At 47.4% G+C, this 23,791-nt stretch overlaps 1 protein-coding gene across 6 annotated transcripts in view; it reads right to left on the reverse strand.

Moving 5' to 3' along the window:
* Positions 1 to 23,462, reverse strand: part of LOC116957625 (uncharacterized) — a 45,466-nt gene extending 22,004 nt beyond the window's left edge. The window contains exons 1-6 of one of the 6 annotated variants that reach the window (XM_032979874.2): positions 22,985 to 23,461; positions 17,113 to 18,841; positions 14,693 to 14,828; positions 13,291 to 13,482; positions 12,535 to 12,864; positions 5,249 to 6,393 (exon numbers count right to left, since the gene is read on the reverse strand). In XM_032979874.2, coding sequence (XP_032835765.2) covers positions 5,750 to 6,393; positions 12,535 to 12,864; positions 13,291 to 13,482; positions 14,693 to 14,828; positions 17,113 to 18,825 — 3,015 coding nt within the window. In that variant the 5' untranslated portion in view covers positions 18,826 to 18,841; positions 22,985 to 23,461 and the 3' untranslated portion in view covers positions 5,249 to 5,749. Of the gene's footprint in view, positions 1 to 5,248; positions 6,394 to 12,534; positions 12,865 to 13,290; positions 13,483 to 14,692; positions 14,829 to 17,112; positions 19,504 to 22,984 lie in introns of those variants that run through there. The other 5 variants (XM_076057138.1, XM_076057136.1, XM_076057139.1 and 2 more) reach the window with 5 other exon arrangements.
* Between the last annotated feature and the right edge of the window lie 329 nt (positions 23,463 to 23,791).

Genomic DNA, 23,791 nt, shown 5'->3' on the forward strand with positions numbered 1-23,791 from the left:
AAAAACTTAGAGCGGCTTCCTGGACGAGGGCACAGAAGTGGCTACATAGCAAGGGTTACCAAAATGATTTCCAAAATCTTAAACAAACACAAGATCCAGGTTCGTTTTATCACAGTACACAAAATCCGTGATTTAATCCCATCTGTAAAGGATGTGATTCCTGACATGGAATACCCTGGTGTCTACAAACAGAGTTGTGGTTGTGGCAGCAGTTACATTGGGGAAACGAAACGACATGTCTCGGACCGCGTTCGTGAACACAAAGCAGATCTGAAACACGGTAGCACCAATACCTCTGCCGTTGCTGATCATTGTTATAACGCCGACAAGATCGTGTCCCGCATGTACATGGTCAGCATCAAAAACGAAGAACGTTTCTATCTTCGAATGGTGCTGTTGCATGTTCGAGGTGCGACCAGCTTTGAGCCTCTGCGGACCGTCTACGGAGTGGTGTGCGAGAGCGTCAAGGCAGCAGCTTCAGCGTGAGGTCTTCTTGATTCGGACGACGAATGGCATCGCTGCCCGACGGATGCCGGCACCTACATGATGCCGAAGGAGTTGCGTGAGATGTTTGCTTTCATCTGCTGCTTCTCTCAGCCCGCATCACCTCGCAAAGCTGTGGGAGGACCACAAATTGGACTTAACTCTCGACTACATGCGAAGAGATGCCGACGACATCGCGATCAACAAAGCACTTCACGACATCAACAGCGTTCTGCAGCAACACGGATTCTCTTGCAAAGCAATTGGCTTGCCAACACCAAAGGGAGACCCACCGGAAGAAGATGTGTATGACCAAGTTGAGGAACGAGGGCGCACGACGTCTCTCGATGCTCAACGAGAAGCAGCTCGACGCGTTCAACAAGATCATCATGGCTGTCGATGACGAGAATGTGACGAACCGATGCTTCTATCTCGACGGTCCCGGAGGTTCGGGCAAGACCTTCCTCTACACAACTCTCGTGGTGTACATCCGGGGTCGAGGACAAATTGTACTGCCATTTGCAATGACAGGCATCGCCGGAACAATGCTTAAAGGAGGACATATTATATTCTTGGTTCTTTCGGTAAAGTCACGTAGAAGGGAAACATTAAAATAATAAAAATATAAACAATAAAATTCTCACGACGTTTCGACTGCAACACAAGCAAACATCATCAGGTGTGAAAACCACAGCAAGAAATTTTGAAAAAAGAAGGACATATTGTTCACAGCGGATTAAAGCTTCCAGTTCCCTTGCTCGACACTTCAGTCTCTTCCATGCGGCCTGCATCGCCACAAGCCAAAGCTCTGCACAAAACTTCACTCGTCATCATTGACGAAATTACTATGCTGCCGAAGAACGGACTTCGCTGCATCGACAAGCTCTTGCGCGAGGTGATGGGCAACGAAAAACCATTCAGCGGAAATGTCTTTGTTGTAGGCGGCAACTTCCGACGGACTCTTCCCATTGTAGCGCGAGGAACGTGAACGGACATCGTTGAGTGCCGTATCAAGGCAAGCCGGTTGTGGAAGAACTTCACGCAGCTCATTCTTACGACAAACATGCGCAGCGAGGGACAAAATAAGCACAACGAATGGCTGCGTAAAGTTGGAACAGGCAGATTGCACCCAGTGCGGGGAATCTTCGAAAGAGAGCACAATTCAAATCCATCTTCGGCAGCATTGGAGATATGTCTATAGATGACCTTTCGAAGCGAGTCGATGTCGCACCGACCAATGCACAGACACTCGAAATGAACCGCAAGATCATTGGACAGATGCCTGGTGAGCCCGCCATCTACTACAGCGCCGATTCAGTCGTGAGCGAAGATCCCAGCGACACAATACATTTTCCAGTCGAGTTTCTCAACGACCAGACGCCATGGGGAATGCCACCACACGTCCTGCTGCTGAAGAACATCGTCATCATCATGCTTGTGCGGAATCTCTACCCAAAGAAAAGACTTTGCAACGGCACGCGACTGATTGTCGAGTAGCGAGAGAGAAATTTCATCAAGGTGCGGATCATCTCCGAGTGTAACCGTGGTGATTCGGTGGCGATTCCCAGAATCGACTTGGCCCCCACCGACACAACTTTACCATTTGTTTTGCGACGACGACAATCTCCCATTATCCCCGCATACGCTATCACAATCAACAAGTCGCAGGGACAGACGTTCGATTACGTTGGAATCGATCGCAGACGGCGGTCTTCTCGCACGGCCAGCTCTGTGTCGCCTTATCTCGATCCCGCAATCCATAACCAGGTGAAAGTCTGCATTGAACCGAACCCCCAGCAAGGACATCTACTTAACGACGAGAGAAAATTCACACGAAAAGTCGTTTTGCATGAAGTCTTCCAGATGTAAAATGAAATAAGCTTTTAATGAAGAAATACAATTATCTAATTCAAAATGTAATAAAATTGATAGATGTTTCATTTCAAAGCTTCAAAACAGAGCATCGGATGCTTTCGTGAATGCGTCTTTCTTGTGAAAATTTTGTGACTTTCCTGGCCGAAGGCCGTAAATGGTTTTGAGGGGCGCCATAGGCGCCCCCAAACAACCTACTTATAAATATTTACACAATCTAACCCCCAAAAAAACTCTATTACGGATGATATTGGTCGCGAAAGCCGACATTTTACACTATACTATACACTACTATATACCGTTTTCCTTTGGTCTTTCAGTAAAGACCCAAAGAATATGAATTCCTGCAGTTACGAAAGCTTTAAGTCAAGATTTATATACTACTGCTTTTTGTTGTGTTTAGTTTGTTGTCTCCCCCTCCCCACACCTCTGATTAGCGTAGTTGCCTATGTACGATACAAAAGGAGTTCAACAAACAGAGTAGTCTAAAACATTACATATACAGTAAAACCTTGGATTGCGAGCATAATTCGTTCCGGAAACGTGTTTGTAATCCAAAGCACTCGTATATCAAAGCACTCATATATCAATTATGATCACGTGACGCTCGGCAGACAAAGCGTATACGTACTACTCGTATTGCAAGACCTCGCTCGTTTATCAAATTAATATTTATTAAAAAAATTTGCTCGTCTTGCAAAACACTCGCAGACCAAGTTACTCGCAATCCAAGGTTTTACTGTATGTTAAAGGATTAGTTAAAAGAGAAATGGATATGCAAAGGGAAAACACATGTTAGGGGTCAATTTATGTGGGGTTTACAAGACATCTGGACATGTCAAAAAGAGCTTCATAGCTCATCGGATTCCTTCTCCAGTAGAAATGCAGATTCTGATCTGGACCACCCTATATGTAGAACTTCTTTCGCACCGTACGTAAGCCATTGGAGGTGCAGGGGAAGGACAAGAACCCTAAACACAAAAAGCAGTTATAAATAATTGAGTTCTCTATGTAGTATAGTAGTGGTGTACAGTGCAGTTTATAGTATTGTACATAGTAGTGTATAGTGTACTGTATAGCAGTGTAAAGTAGTTTGTGTATGGGCAGTCCTCGGCTTACGAACGTAATACGTTCCTGAGACCCGTTGGTAAGTCGAACGATGGTACACAATTTGGAACGCAATAATGCACCGTATTTAAATGCCCATACGGTCAGTGTTATGAAATGTGTTATAGTTCAACGTAAATGATAAACATGATTAAATTGATAAATGAGAAAGTGTACATATGCATGTAATACTGTAATAAATACTGTATTGTAAATAAAACATTAAATAAAGTTACGTAAAAAACATAGGGGTGGAATGAGTCCGCACAATTGCGCACACACACACAATAACCGCCATTTTGCTACGAAATGGTGGTGACATCATCACGGCGCTTGTGCCAGGCTATGTGCACTTTAAGGCCATGTGAAGTGTCGAACACCCGCTGGCAGGTCATGGGACAGACCCAGGTACCATGGGTTTACTGAGATGACTGGCTGATGCACCACCTGTGCCCCCGTCTGTGCCAACTTGTTGCGTTTTAGCCGCCTGGTGCTCCGCTCATTGTTGTGAGCGTCGCTCTGCCCTCCGTTGCAGCTGGAGGGCGGCTGCCTCCAACTGCCCAGTAGCACCCTTGACGAGCCTCCTCCACTGAGGCCGATTTTGACACCGCTCGTACCAGTCATCGGCGAGTCCACTCAGCTCCACATCCTCGTGTACATCATTCCATATCTTCTCTAGCCCGTGCTGCGTCCGTTTCTCTCCCTCTATCCTGCCAAACAAAAGCTGTTTAGGCACGCGGTGGCTTGGCATGCAGGCTACAAGACCCAGCAATCGCAGCCTTGCCTGCCGGACCTCACCAATGGGACTTTGTGCAGACCTTTCAAGGATTTGTGAGCTCCTCACACAATCCAGCCTGGTTAATCTCAGGTTGAATTGTAGGCAGGCCATCCTGCATGTTTTTAACTGGTGAAGATGTTCCATTAGGGGGGTCCACATTTCGCAAGCATAAAGGGAGGGTACGTATGACCATGGCCGGGAAGACCCGTAGCTTCCTGTGGAGCGACAGACCAGGTAGATTCCACACAGCATTATGCAGCTGATGAAAACATAATGCCGCTCCACTGCCGTCAAACTGGAGCTGGTCATAAGCACACTGCCCAGGTATGGAAAAATCTCCAATCCGTCCACAACTGTCACATCACCAATGGGGAGTTGAAGGCGTGCAGTGTTTTATGGCACAAAATACCCAGGTAGGTGCTTAGTTTTGGTGGGGTTGATGGTCAGGCCCCACCTCTTGGTGGTACACTTCAGGTCTAGCAGCAGTGCCTCCAACTCATTCTCTAAGTGAGCAGCAATACCAGATTATCAGCATACATAACATGGTTAACTAATAGGGAGCCATCCCTCGACCACACCCGGGCATCGATCAGCCTCCCATTGTATCTGCACCAGATGGACATTCCATCAGTTAGCCATGGAAGGCTTCTCCAACTACGTGATTGAAAAATATGTTGAATAATCTGGGAGCCAGAGGACATCCCTGTCGCACCCCAAGTTGAATGGAATGGCTCCAACTCCTGGCCACGTAGCTTTACCTGGGCTTGCCCACCATCATGAATGTTCTTAATGATTGTGAGCAGAGAGTCAGAGACTATTAAAGCACGAAGAACAACCCAGAGCCCAGGCCTATTGATAGTATCATAGGCATTGACCAGGTAAATAAAGCAGATGTAGGTTTGTTGTAATTCCCTACACCTGTGCTGTCGCCAACAGACAAAATATGGCATTGGTACAGGACCGGTGTGATCTCGTGTGTTTTAAGTTGAATCACTATCCCCCAGCACATCGATGTATTTGCTTTAATAGGTTGTTGAGACAAAGACAAAAACAGATTTACGTAGGTTAATACTCTATATTGCATTGCTCCATCGTTTTTAAGCATGACTTATTCCATAGTACGATGACTTTACTGTTCTCGTTATGTTAATTTCATGCTATTTTTATCCATCTACATACGTACATATGTGCGTGGAACTTCCTTCGTGCCGTCCGTAGCCAACCGTGCTAAATCTATACGCATACACACATACTTCCTCTGAACCTACGGCCTGTACAAGCAGTTTCAAAGACAATGTGCATATATTTTGACGTTTGTTTGTATTTTTGTGTGCTTAGGTGTATATTTGTTGTTTTAACATTTTAACACACCTGTATTATTAGTAGAAAGGGTATTATTATTTTGTCATCAAAACTTATTTCGTTTGCACCGCGCGATCTTCGCAGAGTCTAGTGCGAAAGCGAGCGAGCGCAACAAAACGCTTCCTTCACGATGCCTGTCGGGGGTCTTCATTTTGCCGCCTCCTTCGCGTGGGTCTCTGCATGACGCTTCAGGACGGATCGGTAGGCGAACCCCTTGCCACACACGGCGCACGCGTGCGGCCTCTCGCCAGTGTGGGTCACAGCGTGGCTCTTGAGCACCGACGCGTACGCGAAGCCCTTGCCGCACACGGCGCACGCGTGCGGCCTCTCGCCGGTGTGAGACCTCACGTGGCACACCAGGTTCTCCTGCTTGATGAAGCCCTTGCCGCAGAAGGAGCACGCGTAGGGGCGCTCGCCCGTGTGCGTCATCATGTGGTCCTTGAGGAACTTGGGCAGGGAAAAGGCCCTGTCGCACACGGGGCACACGTGGGGCCTCTCTCCCGTGTGCGTCTTCGCGTGCCTCCCCAGGGCCGACAAGCGTCTGAAGGCCTTGCCGCAGACGTGGCACGCGTGCGGCCTCTCGCCCGTGTGGATCCTCATGTGAGCCTTGAGGACCTTGGAGATTCCGAAACCTCGGCCGCACACGGTGCACCGGTACGGCCTCTCGCCCGTGTGCGTCTGGGCGTGCTGCTTCAGGGACGCGGCGCGCACGTAGCCCTTCCCGCACTCGGTGCAACGGTGGGGCCGCTCCTTCGCGTGCACCCAAGCGCTACAGTTCAGTGGGGCCATACCTGGTAAAATAAAAAAATAGTTAATAGTTTATCTTCTTTGGTTCTTTCGGTAAAGTCACCACGTAGAATGAGAATAAAATAATAAATTGATAAAATAAAATAACACAATAATATTCTCACGACGTTTCGGCCACAACACAAGCGGCCTTCATCAGACAGTCTTGCCCCCTTCACCTGATGAAGGCCGCTTGTGTTGTGGCCGTAACGTCGTGAGAATATTATTGTGTTATTTTATTTTATCAATTTATTATTTTATTATCATTCTACGTGACTTTACCGAAAGAACCAAAGAAGATGAATCATTGCAGTCACGAAAGCTTTAAATCGAAAGTTAATAGTTTAGTTTGTGGTGTCTCGGTTGCTTCTGAAAAGGAAGCTACACACCTCAGTGACGCCTGATACCTGGTAAATTAAAGAAATAGTTTAGGTTAATTTGAATTCAGTGCTTACATGCCATGGTCATTCAAAGTGCCTTTACAACTAAACATGTTGCCACAAGACACCGATTAGCATGATTGGCTATGTACGGGGTGATAAGATGTTCAACATACGTACCTACATAATCTTTGGTTCTTTCGGTAAAGTCACATATGTATAAAACAAAATAAAATAAATCACGACGTTTCGGGCGCAACACAAGCGTCCACCATCAGGTGGGAAAGCATGCCCGGAACGTCGTGATTTATCAAATTTTATACCTATGTGACTTTACCGAAAGAACCAAAGAGTATGGATTCCTGCAGTCACGAAAGATTCAAATCAATACGTACGTAGGTACGGACAAAACACAAATACGTTACAGCACGATATTAAATAGCGCAGTGTCTAAGCGCTACTCCATGTCAAGAAGCTGTACAAAAACTGTGACCTGATTTTATTTTGCAGAGAAGCTTGCAGTCAACCTTGGGCCAAATAACAAAAAAGGTAATGTATGTGTGTGTATGTATAGTAAGGTCTCAGAGTACACGGCAGGGGTTAGGTTCCGAGTACCTGCGCGCAAGCGCGAATTCGCGTAAGTTGTGGTTCGCCTATACGAGTGTAGATATACATTATATATACTACTATACACTACTATAGTACTATATTACGATCCACTACTATATACTACTGTAGAGGTGTTAACTACGCGCTGTTGCGTAACCCGCGTTGCCACCAGGGCGGTGCAGCATTACCCCTGGGTACAACGGTTGGGGTCAGTCGAGGTGAAACGGATCGTGGCCAGGGTTTGGTGCGAACCAATCAGACGGTTCCACGTGGGAATGTATGATTGGTTCTACCTGGCCACGAAGGGGTATAAGACGGGTGACCCAACGGACCTCGAGGAGTTCTCTCCCTGCACGAAGACAGAAGACTGGGCTGAAGCCTAGCTAGGACCCTGGACCAGCCTTCCAGCCCTTCTAAGGGCTAAGGCTCGGCATACCCAGTGGTCAGGACCCACCGGGCCAGCGGTGGGTCAGATAGCCTCCCCTAGGTCCTAGCCGGAGGACTAGGATAGCGGTAGACGTGTGAGTCCCGCCAAGTCCGGAGGTTGTACCTCCTTAGGTATCAAGGAGGTTAGCGGTAGACGTGTGAGTCCCGCCAGGTCCGGAGGCTGTACCTCCTTAGGGTATCGGGTGAGGGGACCGAATATCCCTCTGTGTGTGTTAAGCATTGTATAAGGAAATAATACAATAAACAGAGTGTGCCTCCATAAGAAGTCTGCTCGTCCTTACAACACTACACTACTATATTACTATACGCTGTATATATACAATGTAAGAGTGTATATAAATGTAGGTACATATTTAATTAAGTACAGTACTGCATGGTAAATTATTCACTAATCATCAGTATTATCCGGGCCAGATAGATCACAATATTAACATATTATTATTATTAACACCATATTATTAACACTATATTAGAACACGATATTGTTTTGGACTCGTTTCTTGCGCAAGCGATACAGTTACATGCCCTCAAATATGTAGCATGTAGCGAAAGTACGAGTCACAAGTGTAAGTATGAATCTTGGTGGTCAGTCGCATATGAACAGGTCCTCGTACTTTGAGCACGCGTACTCTGAGCCCTTACTGTATGTTGAACTTCTTTCACACCGTGCTTAGCCAACCGTGCTAATCGGAGGTGTGGGGGGGGGGAGAAGACAAACTAAACACAACAAGCAGGTCTAAAGAAATGCATTTTAAATTAGTAATGGCGGTGTAGTGTATAGTGTAGTGTACAGCAGTGTGGTGTATAGTGTAGTGTATAATACTGATGATCCAACAAGAGAGTTCTCATCTGTTATCATCACCACTGTTTACTCCTCAGGCCAGCACTACAACAGCACTCAACGGCACTCAACGAACTGTACGGGATTATAAACAGAGGCCATCTTTATTACGGCTGGAGAATTTCAACCGGGCCAGCCTGAAGAAAATTCTACCTCAGTACCACCAACACGTCTCCTGCCCCACCAGAGGCGCCAACACTTTGAGTCATTGCTATTCCACCATCAAAGAAGGGGTACAAGTCCCTCCCATGACCTGACTTTGGCCAATCAGACCACTTCTCAGTGCTTATACTTCCTCTTGACATATAGAGGCTAAAGCAAAAAGAGCCGGTGGAGAGAAAGGTACAGTGTTGGTCAGAAGGGCACGGAAAATATGCTACATATGCTATGTTTTAAAATCCACAGACTGGAATACATTTCAGGACTCTTCCACGGACAGCGACGAGTTCACAACATCGGTTCTATCAGGAAGTGCATAAAAGGAATGTTGTCCTCGCAAAGACAATCTGTACATTCCCTCAATCAGAAACCTTGAATTAACGGAGATATTCGTGGCATGCTAAAGGACCGGACGACCGCATTCAGCTGCGGGGATATGGACGCGTAAAGGAAGACCAGGTATGACCTCCATGAAGCCATTAGAGACGCAAGAAGACAATACAGAATCAAGCTGGAATCACGGTACAATAGCTCCGACGCACGACGCATGTGGCAATGATTGCAAACTACAACAGACTACAAGGGCAAGCCTGGCTGTGCTACTCTCCTACCAACGCCTCTCTGCCGGATGAGGTGAATACCTTTTCTCATTCATTCAATGTATTTTTTTTAGTAAAAACTCACCCCCACAAAAGAGGGCATCACTTTACTTTACAGTATAAATCAAACGAAGGTAGTCCACCCTATAAAACTAAGACATATATAAAATCTCAAAATGAGAGGGCATATCCAATGAAAAATTAAAAGGAAAACATTTACCTTGCAGAGTTTCCTGAACTGTTCGGTGCCCGGAGCAACACACACACACTCGCTTTGAGGCCACCAACACAGAGCCACAGAGCCGTCCACGCAAGGCTCCCGCTGCTCCGGTTGGCTGTGTGCTCTCGCTCGCTCTCTCTGGCCGACGTGAGTGGAACTTTTAAACAAGCGAACGCTCGCAAAGCCCGCCGGCCCTGGAAGCATGCGCGTCTTCATGGACATTTTCAACCCCCTGTTACTCCGGTCTGTTATTCCCCACATGTCAAGATGACCACCATTGTTTCAGTGCCGCAAGTATAACAACGGTGACCTGTCTAAATGATTACCGCCCAGGAGCACTCATATCTGTCATCGTGAAGTGCTTTGAGGAGACTGATCACAGCCCACATCAACACCAACGTTCATAAGAGGTTATTGGGTTAGATCGTGTAAACATATCAATGTGTCGTTAAAACCCGCCACCGCCCGACACAGCCAACTAGTACGGGTTGTCATGTAAACAGAACATGCCAATTCGTCACTAGTACAGCAGACCGTTGTGTTGGCAAGCCAAGTCACAACATTTACAATCTGAGTTTCGCCAGTAATTACAACTAGCTTTATCCGGCTAGCCAGATTTGTAGAGAAGTTTTACTGTTATATAGAGGCGTAGATGTGGTGACCATGCTTCTGCGCTCTTGCACAATGTGGGGGGGGGGGGGGGGATTACTGAGGCAACGTACATTATGCATGTGCATTATGCGAGCCCTTTGAACTTGTCCTTACTGTTTATTGTGTTTATTAACATAGCCCTACCAATGGTAATCCCTACTGAAGTACGCTGCCCTTTGTAGGCCTGCATTCAAATAATGTATTATTTGATTATTCCCTTCCACGCGAAAGCCTACATGTTAAACTCCAATGGACCAGACACTCCAATTTGAATACCGCCCCAACAGATCCACGGATGATGCCGTCTCCATTGCACTGCACTGCACGCTACTCTACCCCACCTCAGCATTTAAACACTGTTGTTCCCTCCAAGCTCATCACCAAGCTCAGGGCCCCGGGTCCGAACACCACCCTCTGCAACTGGATGCTCAACTGTGTGACGGGCAGACCACCCAGGTTGTGAGGATAGCAGCAACACTTCCCCCAGACTGACACTCAAACTAGGAGCTCCCCCCCCCCAAAGGCTATGAGCTCAGCACCTACCCCCTGCTGTACTCCCTATTAACCCACAACTGCGTGCCCAGGCGTGACACCAACTCCATCATCGAGTTTGCTGATGGCACCACCCATGGTAGGCCCTGATCGATAACAACGATGGGACAGCCTACGGGGAGGTAAGAAGAGACTTGGCAGTGTGGCGCCAAGCTAACAACCCTCTCTCCCGTCAACATCAGCAAAACAAAGCTTATTGCTAACTACAGGAGTGGATCAGCAGCAACTTCAAGTTATTCGGTGTCCCTATCGAAGACCTGACATGGACCCACAACACCGGCACAGGTTGTCAAGAAGGCGCGCGCACCAGAGCCTCCTCTTTCCCCCTCAGGCGGCCGAAGAAGTTCGGCATGGCCCCTCCAATACTCGCTGACTTCTACAGACGCACCATTGGGAGCATTTTGCTGACTGGCTGCATCACGGCTTGCTGCTACGGGCAGCCACCACTGCCTTCGACCGCAGGGCCCTACAGCGGGGTGACAGCGAAGACTGCGCGGTCCATCTCTGGTGATCGTGCTCCCAGCCAGACAGGGCATTTAGACCGAGGCGGAGCCCTAGGAAGGCCCCCACAACATCATCAAAGGCTCCAACCACCCCCAGCCACCCCCAGCCATGGACCATTCTCTCCCTTGCCGTCGGGCAGACGATACCGGAGCATTGGGTCTCGAACCACGAGGCTCAAGAGACGGCTTTTATATCCAAGCAATAAGACTTTTGAACAGTCTTATTGCTTGTCTCCCCAGTGGCGATGTTTACACACCACACCAGGCACTCATGAAGCCGAGTCGACCTAGAGGAGGAGGCCCAGGACCAGTTCAGATAATCGTCACTGGCGTTGGTGGGGAATTTAACTCGGCTCGTCAGGTTCATGGTGCAACGCGCCAACCGCTACACTAGTGCACACTCCACACACAGACACACATCAGACTCTTTTCCCTGACTCTCTGCACCTTACCACACGACACACACACACGCCTACACAACCACCACGACCTGCTGCTATCTATTACAAGATATTCCACTGCTCAATCAAAGCAATCTATTCTCTCCACTTATCCCAATTTATCCCTCTTCCCCCTACCCTGAAGACGTCTATCTGACCATGTTATATTTCTCACCATGGCTTTTGTTATACAGTGTTCTTTTTTGTGCTTCTCGGACTTATTTATATTGACGTATTATTTTTATCTTTATGCTGTCTACTTATTGCCTGGGTTGAATGTTTTTTATAGCTGCCACACTGTTTGAGAGGAGAGCTTGCGAGTAAGCATGTCATTGTACTGTGTTACAATTCCCTGGATCTTGTTCATATGAAAATAAACTTTGATTTGTATAGTGTAGTGTATAGTAGTGTAGTGTATAGTAGTGATGTATAGTAAAGTAGTGTATAGTAGTGGTGTAAAGTAGTGTAGTGTATAGTAGTGCAGTGTATAGTAATATACAGTAGTATAGTTTATAGTAGTGTCGTGTATAGTGTACTGTATAGCAGTGTAGTATATCGTAGGGTAGTGTGTAGTAGTGTATAGGTTAGTAGTGTGGTGTATAGTGTAGTGTATAGTGTTTGGTGTCGTGTTTAGTAGTGTAGTGTATACATGATTATTTTAAAAGTGCATTGAGTCTGGCGGGTCCCAACTCGCCCGTAACGACCCCGCGCGGGGTGTGTCAGCTCCGTCGCCACCCCTCCCTACCGTCGTTGTCGTCCTCCACTTCCACCTCAATCTCGGCCACGTCCGACGAGCCGGCGGCGGCCCCTCCTCGGTCTATCCGCGATGGCCTCGACCCTCCGGTCTTCTCCCGGGAACCGCCGTGGCTGACCGCTGGGGCCTGGCAGTCGCCGCCCGAACCGCCGAGGTCCCGCCGCTCGGCCTTCGCAACGTGCGACGGTTGACTTCCACGGGACGGTCGGTGCCCCTCTCGAAAGTGCGAATGTTTTGCTTCGTCATTGTCGTCTTTGTCGTCGTCGTCTTCATCGTCGTCCTCTTCTTCGACCTTTATCCGAATGTCGCTCACTGCCTGCACTGGGGGTGAAAGGTCGCTTATGTGAGGGCTGCACTGAAACCGCCGCGAGCGTTTAACTAAAAAATTTAATCAAAATGCGTCGAGGCCTCTGGGTTTTGTTTTCCACCCCGACGGAAATTACGTCGATGGTTGTGCTGTGACGTACGGCATGTACGTGTGTGCGTTGAACTTCTTCTGCAGCACTGTACATCACCAACCGCGCTAATCGGAGGTGTGGGGAGGAAGGACTACAAACTAAACACAACTAGAAGCAGTTCTACAGAAATTAGTTCTCAATGTAGTATAGTGGTGTAGTGTGTAGTGTACAGTCGTGTATAGTGTAGTGTATAGTAGTGTATAGTGTAGTATATAGAAGTGTAGTGACAACAAACTAGGGGTGCTGATGGGCGGCTGTTTACGAAGGGTTGTGAAGAGAGGACACTTACTGCCATCACCACCAACATCGCCATCACCATCACTGCCATCATCGTCATCATCATCATCATCTTCCCTCTCCACTTTCACCTTGGGCAACATCTTCCTCCAATCCTCCTCCTCCTCGTATTCTTGCTTAATGAACACCCCCGCAGGCAGAGAAGGGTCCACCATCTCCTCCTTATGCTCCTCCTCATCGTCGTCTGTATCAAGCGAAAGATAGCAGCAGAGAGTGAGAGGGAGACTTAAGCCAATGCTGCTGTTGTTGCTGCCGCTGCTGCTGCTGTTGGTGCTACTGCTCGGTTTGCAGCGTCAAAAGGAGCAAACGCAGAGACATTGTACAATACAGAAACTATTTTAGTTTTATTTTTTTAACGGCTAGCTTATGTAGATGCAGAGCAGCATTGACTACAATTGCAGGTGGTCAAGCCAGCAGATAACTGCATTAGGAGCAGCGGAGCAGTGTATCATCATCGCTGTGATGTCTATTAGGCTATGGATCTATGTCTTTCTACGGGTTTCTATGTGTCTATGGATCTCTATGGGTCTCTAAGCCTGGGTATATGCGAGACTCTGAGTCTGAGTCTTCACGGATCTCTATGAGTAAATATGGGTCTCCGAGTCTCAGTGTGTCTCTATGAGTCTCTATGAGTCGCTGAGTCATGGGTTTCTATGAGTCTCTGGATCTCTACGAGTTGCTGTGCATCTCTATGGGTCTGGATCTCTTTGGGTTTCTATGAGTCTCTTTGTCTTCCGTACGGCTGCTGATGTAGATGCAATTTCACATTCAGGTGACCAAGCCCAGATAACAACTAGAATCAGGAGCAAGCAGAGTAGTGTATCATCATAATCACCGTAATGTCTCCTTACTATTTGTGGATAGGGTAATGTTATTTTTTGTATTTTACCGGGTACAAGGCCCCATTGAGCTGTGTAGCTCTTTTATTTAATGAGCGACCCTGGCCATCACAAATGATAGTTTATTGGTAGCAGTGCTGAGTCTATGGGTAGCAGTGCTGAGTCTATGGGTAGCAGTGCTGAGTCTATGGGTAGCAGTGCTGAGTCAAGGGGTGGCAGTACTGAGTCTATGGGTGGCAGTGCTGAGTCTATGGGTGGCAGTGCTGATTGTAGGCAGTGCTGATTGTATGGGCAGTGCTGAGTCTATTGTGCAGTGTTGAGTCTATGGGTGGAAGTGGTGAATTCATGGGTGGCAGTGTTGATTGTATGGGCAGTGCTGAGTCTATGAGTGGCAGTGCTGAGTTTATGGGTAGCAGTGTTGAGTTTATGGGTAGCAGTGCTGAGTCTATGGGTAGCAATGGTGCAGTGCTGAGCATGTGATGTGTCAACCTCACTCCCCGATGCTGCCACTCACCGAGGGTTTGCAGCGCAAAGAAAACTCAGAGAGATACTCACCAGCAGCAGCGGCAGTGGCGTCGTCCTCCCATCGGACGTCCACTCCGCGTGACATCTCACAGCCCAGATGTCCCGCGGCTTCTCGCTTGATGAGCAGAGACCCTTCTTCAGGCAAAGGAGCCTCGGTCATCCTGAGCTGAGAGACACAGGGAACCACATGCTCACGAATGTAAGGCCCCACTGAGCGACCTGGCTATCACAAATGATAGCTTAAAGAAGTGGCTATTATCATCATTAAGTAGTTAACCATACTAAAACTAAACTATTTTCTATTTTACCACCTAAGGCCCCACTGAGCTGTGTAGCTATCTTTCAGAAGCGACCTGGCTATCACAAAGATAGCTAAACCAAGTGGGCTTATCACCATCACGTGGAAATTTATAGCTGCAGCCAAATACTCTGAAGGTGTGGTGATGTTGATAATAAATGTTAGAGGGAAAAAAAGGGAGAACCCGGAGAAAATCCCACGTCACCACCACGGGGAGAGAGATACGCAAACTCCAAATATACAGTAGACGTCTGGGTCCGGATCAAACCCACTCCTGTATACCAGACGAGATGATGATGATATCAGCCACTTTATTGAGCAGCTATCATTGTATTGTGTTGTAAAGTATGTTTCGTGTGTATTGTGTCTTGTGATTGTCCCACATGATCCCTGGGAGAGAGTAATCAAGAAGGCGGGAGCAAACACTCCTCAATCTGATTGGTTAGGCACGGGGAGCAAGAGGATTGGCCGGAACATTCAAAAGGGAAAAGAGCCGGAGGTTTGGGTGAGCGTCAGGTGGGATGGTTAAGCCAGGTGAGGGTAAGAGAGAGGTGACGATTGGTAGAGATCAAGTACGACAATGGGCAGAGCCACGAAGAGGTGAAGAGAGGGAGCGGGTGGATGAGTGGGTGGGTGAGTGGTTGGGTGGGTGAGTGGGTGGGTGAGTGGGTGAGTGGTTGGGTGGGTGAGTGGGAGAGTGGGTGGGTGGGTGAGTGGTTGGGTGGGTGAGTGAGTGAGTGGGTGGGTGGGTGAGTGGGTGAGTGGTTGGGTGAGTGAGTGGGTTGGTGGGTGAGTGGGTGAGCGTCAGGTGGGACGGTTGGGCCAGGTGAGGGTAAGAGAGAGGTGACGATTGATGGAGACGGAGTGCGACGAGGGGCGGAGCCAGGAAGAGGTTAAGAGAGGGAGCGGGTGGGTGGGTGGGTAAGTGGGTGGGTGAGTGGGTGAGTGGGTGGGTGAGTGGGTGTGTAGTTGGGTGAGTGAATGGTTGGGTGGGTGAGTGGGTGAGCGTTAGGTGGGACGGTAAGGCCAAGTGAGGGTAAGAGAGACGCGACGATTGATGGAGATGGAGTGCGACGAGGGGCGGAGCCAGGCAGAGGTTAAGAGAGGGAGCAGGTGGGTGGGTGGGTGAGTGGGTGGATGGGTGGGTGTGTGGGTGAGTGGTTGGGTGGGTGAGTGGGTGGGTGGTTGAGTGAGTGGATGGGTGGGTGAGTGGGTGGATGGGTGGGTGTGTGGGTGAGTGGTTGGGTGGGTGAGTGGGTGGGTGGTTGAGTGAGTGGATGGGTGGGTGAGTGGGTGGATGGGTGGGTGAGTGGGTGAGCGTCAGGTGGGATGGTTAGGCCAGGTCAGGGTAGGAGAGAGGCGACAATTGATGGAGACGGAGTGCGACGAGGGGCGGAGCCAGGAAGAGGTTAAGAGAGGGAGCGGGTAGGTGAATGGGTGGGTGAGTGGGTGAATGGGTGGGTGAGTGGGTGAGTGGTTGGGTGGGTGGGTGGTTGGGTGGGTGGGTGAGTGGGTGGGTGGGTGAGTGGGTGAGTGGGTGGGTGAGTGAGTGGGTGGGTGGAGGAGTTAGGGGTGTTGCGGGAGAGATTGCGAGGATGAAGGTGTGGACCCGTGCTGTGAAATAAAGACCTTACCTTGTGGATAAAAAAAGAAATAGGCCAGAGTCTTCTTTCATGTGTATTGTGTGTCTTGTGTTTGTTGTGGTATTGTGTATTGTGTGTATCGTGTATATTGTGCATGTGTGTATTGCGTGTAGAGTGCATTGTGTTGTATTGTATTGTATGTATTGTTGTAGTGTTTGTGTATCGTGTATATTGTGTATAGTGTGCATTGTGTATAGTGTGCATTGCATTTACAGTAAAACCTTGGATTGCGAGCATAATTCGTTCCCGAAACGTGTTTGTAATCCAAAGCACTCGTATATCAAAGCGAATTTCCCCAAAAGAAATAATGGCAACTCAGATGATTCGTTCCACAACCCAAAAATATTAATATAAAATTATTAATACAAAATACCTTTTTATATTTGTATTATTTAAATTTAATATAAAGTAATCAAATTTATCAATTAAATTTAATCATGGCTGGTATGAGGGAGACGAGAGAGAGGAGAGGAGGGTTATTGTGTAGGACGACTTTCACTGTTACTCACGGAATCACTGCTATCAGTTGGCTCACTGGAATCTTTTTCTTTTCGTGCGACTTTAACAAGGAGCCTATCCAATGACGCTCGCTTTTCCCTTCTTTTGAGGATTTCGCGGAAATGTGACATTGCATTGTCGTTAAACAGATTCATCGCTCTCACTGCTACAGCCTTATTCGGGTGGTGCTTTTCTACAAAATGTTGCACTGTTTCCCACATTTTACACATCTCCCTAATCTCATTTGAAGTGAGGGATTCCTCCGTCTTTTTCTCCTCATCGTCAGACGAGATCTCCTCTGTAACCTCTTGCTTTTGCTCGCGATGCAGATCCATCAGTTCGTCGGTGGTCAGCTCCTGGCCATGTTCCTCCACCAGCTCTTGAATGTCATCCTCATTCACCTCCAGTCCCATGGTCTTCCCCAAGGACACAATTTCATCGACAACTGGCGGCTCCTGTTCATGAGCAAACCCCTCAACGCAATCAGACCACAGTTTTCTCCAAGCGGAATTGAGGGTTCTCTTGGTGACCCCATCCCAGGCTTTATCGATGATCTTGAGGCAGTTAATGATGTGGAAATGATTTTTCCAAAACTCTCGGAGGGTAAGGTTTGTTCCCTCGGTCACCTCGAAGCATAGCTGAAATAGTGCTTTGGTGTAAAGCTTTTTAAAGTTCGAAATGACCTGCTGATCCATGGGCTGGAGTAATGGAGTGGTGTTGGGAGGAAGGAACTTGACCTTAATGAACTCGAATTCCTCCAGTAAGTCGTCTTCAAGGCATGGAGGATGAGCAGGAGCATTATCCATAACCAGCAAGACTTTGAGAGGCAAATTATTTTCTAAAAGGTATTTCTTTACTGCAGGACCGAAGACCTCATTGATCCACTCAACGAACAAGATACGAGTGACCCAAGCCTTGCTGTTGGACGTCCACATAAGGTTTAACTGGCTCTTCTGCACCTTGCATTTCTCGAAGGCTTGTGGATTCTCGGAATGATACACGAGCAGGGGCTTGACTTTGAAATCACCGCTTGCATTAGCACACAACAAGAGGGTGAGATGGTTTTTCATGGGTGTGTGACCGGGCATTGCATTCTCTTCTGCTGTAATGTAGGTCCCCTTTGGCATCTTTTTCCAAAAAAGCCCCGTCTCATCGCAGTTAAAAACTTGCTGCGGCAGGTAACACTCGGAAACCATCAGCTTCTGGAACTCGTCAGCGAACGCCTCAGCTGCCTTAGCGTCCGAACTCGCAGCCTCTCCGTGCCTCACAACACTATGGGTGCCACTTCTCCTCTTAAAGTTATCAAACCATCCCCTGCTCGCCTTGAAGCCTTCTTCGTTTTCTGTCGACGTACCTGGCAGTTTACTTACGAGGTCGGCGTACAAGGCCTTTGCCTTCTCGCAGATAAAGTTATCGGTCACAGTATCACCTGCTAGTTGCTTCTCGTTAATCCACACGAGAAGCAACTTTTCTACATCTTCCAGAACAGGTGGTCGTTGCTTTGATACTCTCGTGACGCCTTTTGCCGCATCTAGCCTCCTTATTACTTCTTTCTTCTTTAAAACTGTGCAGATCGTCGACGTGGACTTGTTAAAAAATCTTGCGATGTCAGCCACTCGCATACCTCGTTCGTGCTTGTCGATGATTTCCTTTTTGACTTCCACCGTAATCATCTCCTTCTTCTTACAGCCTTCCTTTTCAACCTTTTTCTTCACGAGGTCCATTGTTGCAGCACAGTTGCTAAAGAACAGTTGGGACACAAAATAAAAAAAATGCTTTACGCACACACACACGTGGTCACAACACAACACTGTAGCAAACAGTACACACGTGGTCACAACCCAACGCTATAGTACTGTAGTAAACAGTATACACGTGGTCACAACACTATAGTACTGTAGTAAACAGTACACACGTGGTCACAACACTATAGTAAACAGTACACACGTGGTCACAACACTATAGTAAACAGTATACACGTGGTCACAACGTCTCCCCCCCCTCCTCTTTTCAGAACATAGATGGACTAGTCCTTCTAAATAAACTGCCAAATCGCTGCGCGTGGCGCTGACGTTTTTTTATAAATAAATACACCGTTGAAAAATAAATAAATTAATGCAAACCGACACACCTGATGACGACCGTTTGTGTTATGGTCGAAACGTCGTGAGAATTTTTTATTGTTATATATATTATTATTTATTGTTTCCCTTCAACGTGGTGACTTTACCGAAAGAGCTAAGAATGTGAATAAGTAGTACACACGTGGTCACAACACTATAGAACTATAGTAACAAGGGATACGTGTGGTCACAACACTATAGAACTATAGTAACAAGGGATACGTGTGGTCACAACACTATAGAACTATAGTAACAAGGGATACGTGTGGTCACAACACTATAGAACTATAGTAACAAGGGATACGTGTGGTCACAACACTATATAACTATAGTAACAAGGGATACGTGTGGTCACAACACTATAGAACTATAGTAACAAGGGATACGTGTGGTCACAACACTACAGAACTATAGTAACAAGGGATACGTGTGGTCACAACACTACAGAACTATAGTAACAAGGGATACGTGTGGTCACAACACTATAGAACTATAGTAACAAGGGATACGTGTGGTCACAACACTACAGAACTATAGTAACAAGGGATACGTGTGGTCACAACACTACAGAACTATAGTAACAAGGGATACGTGTGGTCACAACACTACAGAACTATAGTAACAAGGGATACGTGTGGTCACAACACTATAGAACTATAGTAACAAGAGATACGTGTGGTCACACCACTATAGAACTATAGTAATAAGGGATACGTGTGGTCACAACACTACAGAACTATAGTAACAAGGGATACGTGTGGTCACAACACTATAGAACTATAGTAACAAGGGATACGTGTGGTCACAACACTACAGCACTATAGTAATAAGGGATACGTGTGGTCACAACACTATAGAACTATAGTAATAAGGGATACGTGTGGTCACAACACTACAGAACTATAGTAACAAGGGATATGTGTGGTCACTACACTACAGAACTATAGTAATAAGGGATACGTGTGGTCACAACACTACAGAACTATAGTAACAAGGGCTACGTGTGGTCACAACACTACAGAACTATAGTAATAAGGGATACGTGTGGTCATAACACTATAGAACTATAGTAACAAGGGATACGTGTGGTCACAACACTATAGAACTATAGTAACAAGGGATACGTGTGGTCACAACACTATAGAACTATAGTAACAAGGGATACGTGTGGTCACAAACACTACAGAACTATAGTAACAAGGGATACGTGTGGTCACAACACTACAGAACTATAGTAATAAGGGATACGTGTGGTCACAACACTATAGAACTATAGTAACAAGGGATACGTGTGGTCACAACACTACAGAACTATAGTAACAAGGGATACGTGTGGTCACAACACTATAGAACTATAGTAATAAGGGATACGTGTGGTCACAACACTATAGAACTATAGTAACAAGGGATACGTGTGGTCACAACACTATAGAACTATAGTAACAAGGGATACGTGTGGTCACAACACTATAGAACTATAGTAACAAGGGATACGTGTGGTCACAACACTATAGAACTATAGTAATAAGGGATACGTGTGGTCACAACACTATAGAACTATAGTAACAAGGGATACGTGTGGTCACAACACTATAGAACTATAGTAACAAGGGATACGTGTGGTCACAACACTATAGAACTATAGTAACAAGGGATACGTGTGGTCACAACACTATAGAACTATAGTAACAAGGGATACGTGTGGTCACAACACTATAGAACTATAATAACAAGGGATACGTGTGGTCACAACACTATAGAACTATAGTAACAAGGGATACGTGTGGTCACAACACTACAGAACTATAGTAACAAGGGATACGTGTGGTCACAACACTACAGAACTATAGTAACAAGGGATACGTGTGGTCACAACACTATAGAACTATAGTAACAAGGGATACGTGTGGTCACAACACTACAGAACTATAGTAAAAAGGAATACGCTCGCACGCATGTTGACTATACGAGTGAGACGATTACCCACAATCCCACAGCGAGAGAGAAGCACCATTGGCTGAGCTGTGATCACGTGACGCTCGGCAGACAAAGGGTTATACTGTTCACGTACTGCTCGTATTACAAGACATCGCTCGTCTATCAAGTTACAATTTATATATATAAAAAAATGCTCGTCTTGCAACACACTCGCAGACCAAGGTTTTGCTGTATTGTGTTGTAGTGTGTGTCGTGTATAGCGTGCGTATTGTGTTTGTGTTAGCTGTTGTATAGTGTGTATTGTGTATCGCGTTCGCTGTTATAACTTTGCTGTGACCCCGTGCCCCATTCCAAGACAACCTGTGAGCAAAGAGCTTTTCAGATAATCGGATTCCTCCTCCTGCAGTACAAATACAATATTGTGATTCTGACACAACAGGGGGTTCTCTCCCCCATCTCCAGTTCCTATCGTCATAATCATCATTATACCATCATCATCATCAATATTATTCCATCATCATTATACCATTATAATGATCAATATCATTATTCCATCATCATTAATATGATGACGCCATCGTCATCAACGTTGTTATTATAGCGAGCACGGGCTCACAGGCTTAACGATGGACAACAACCGAGCAGGAGAAGCATCAGCAGCAGCATCATCAGCAGCAGCAGCATCAGCAGCAGCATCAGCATCAGGAGGAGCAGCAGGACGAACAAGGAGTTTTAGTTTAGTTAGTTTTTTTTAGTTTTATTTTGGTATAGCCCTGTGAGCCATTCGGCTCTCTTGAATCGGGTGCAACCACAACACACACAAAAACCAAAAAACACGAACAAGAAAAACATCTTAAAGTGACTATGTAACTGTGCAAACAGAAAATCCATGAAAAAAAAAACAGTAAAAATATTCCTGAAAAAAGCACCGTGCACCAACGCTGTGTGTAAAAAATCCCAGTGGGATGCAAGGAGCAGCAGGAGGAGCAGCAGCAGGAGGAGGAGGAGCAGCAGGAGGAGCAGCAGCAGGAGGAGGAGCAGCAGGAGGAGCAGCAGGAGGAGAAGCAGCAGCAGCAGGAGAAGCAGCAGCAGGAGCAGCAGCAGCAGGAGAAGCAGCAGCAGGAGGAGCAGCAGCAGGAGGAGGAGCAGCAGCAGGAGCAGCAGCAGGAGGAGCAGGAGGAGGAGCAGCAGCAGGAGGAGCAGCAGGAGCAGGAGGAGGAGCAGCAGCAGGAGAAGCAGCAGGAGGAGCACCAGGAGGAGGAGCAGCAGGAGGACGAGCAGGAGCAGCAGCAGCAGGAGCAGCAGCAGGAGGAGCAGCAGGAGCAGCAGCAGGAGGAGCAGCAGCAGGAGGAGGAGCAGCAGGAGGAGCAGCAGGAGGAGCAGCAGCAGGAGGAGCAGCAGCAGGAGGAGCAGGAGGAGCAGCAGCAGGATGAGCAGCAGCAGGAGGAGCAGCAGCAGCAGGAGCAGCAGCAGGAGGAGAAGCAGCAGGAGCAGCAGGTGGAGCAGCAGCAGGAGGAGCAGCAGCAGGAGGAGGAGCAGCAGCAGGAGCAGCAGCAGGAGGAGCAGCAGCAGGAGGAGAAGCAGCAGGAGCAGCAGGTGGAGCAGCAGCAGGAGGAGCAGCAGCAGGAGGAGCAGCAGCAGGAGGAGCAGTAGGAGGAGCAGCAGGAGGAGGAGCAGCAGCAGGAGCAGCAGCAGGAGGAGCAGCAGCAGCAGGAGGAGCAGCAGGAGGAGGAGCAGCAGCAGGAGGAGCAGCAGCAGCAGGAGGAGCAGCAGCAGCAGGAGTGGTCCCGGCCTCGTGAGTTCCGCAGCGAGAAGCCCCAACCTGGAACAGGCGGCAGCTGATCCTGGAGGCGCGGGCGGAGTTCAGTCGCAGGACGAACTCCCTGCAGCAGCAGCAGGAGGAGGAGGCAGCAGCAGCAGGAGGAGCAGGAGGAGGAGACGGAGCAGCAGCTACGCTCCGCGACTCGCATTAAGTGGTGCGGACTTTAGCAGCAATCCAGCAGAGGGCGCTAGAGACGAGCCGAGCGGGCTGCTAGATGCAAGGACATCAGGCTGCTTGTGACTTGACCGAGAGTGGGAATGATTTTGACCTAAAACTTTCGTTGACTGCAGGAATTCATGTTCTTAGGTTCTTTCAGTAAAGTCACGTAGATAGAAAAATAACGATAAAAAGTTAAGTGAATAAAAAACATAAAAATAAAAAAACCACTAATGTAGACTGTAGCCTGTTTCTTAATTAAGCTTAATAACCATTGCTACAGTCTACATTATAGACTTCCAGCACACTCACTCAGATGAAGAACCAGGCTAGTCTACATTACTGTTTTTTGTTTGTTTTTATTATATTTTGTATTCACTTTATTTTGTATGATTCTTTTTCTTCTATCTACGTGACTTTACCTAAAGAACCAAAGAATAGTGGGAATGATGGTTATATTGCATAGTGCTACTAACAGCACTAGCCCCCAACAGTTTGTTACAGGCTACACGGGGAAATCTTTGTCTGGGTGAGTGTCGAGGTGTGTAGGTGAGTGTGTAGGTGAGTGTGTCGGTGAGTTTGTGTACGTGAGTGTGTAGGTGAGATTGTGTATGTAGGTGAGTGTGTGTGTGCAGCTGCAATAGCTGCTTT

Source organism: Petromyzon marinus, chromosome 79 (genome assembly GCF_048934315.1).
Source record: "Petromyzon marinus isolate PM22_M1 ecotype Great Lakes invasive population chromosome 79, UKy_Petmar_22M1.pri1.0, whole genome shotgun sequence".
NCBI classification, from domain to species: Eukaryota; Metazoa; Chordata; class Hyperoartia; order Petromyzontiformes; family Petromyzontidae; genus Petromyzon; species Petromyzon marinus.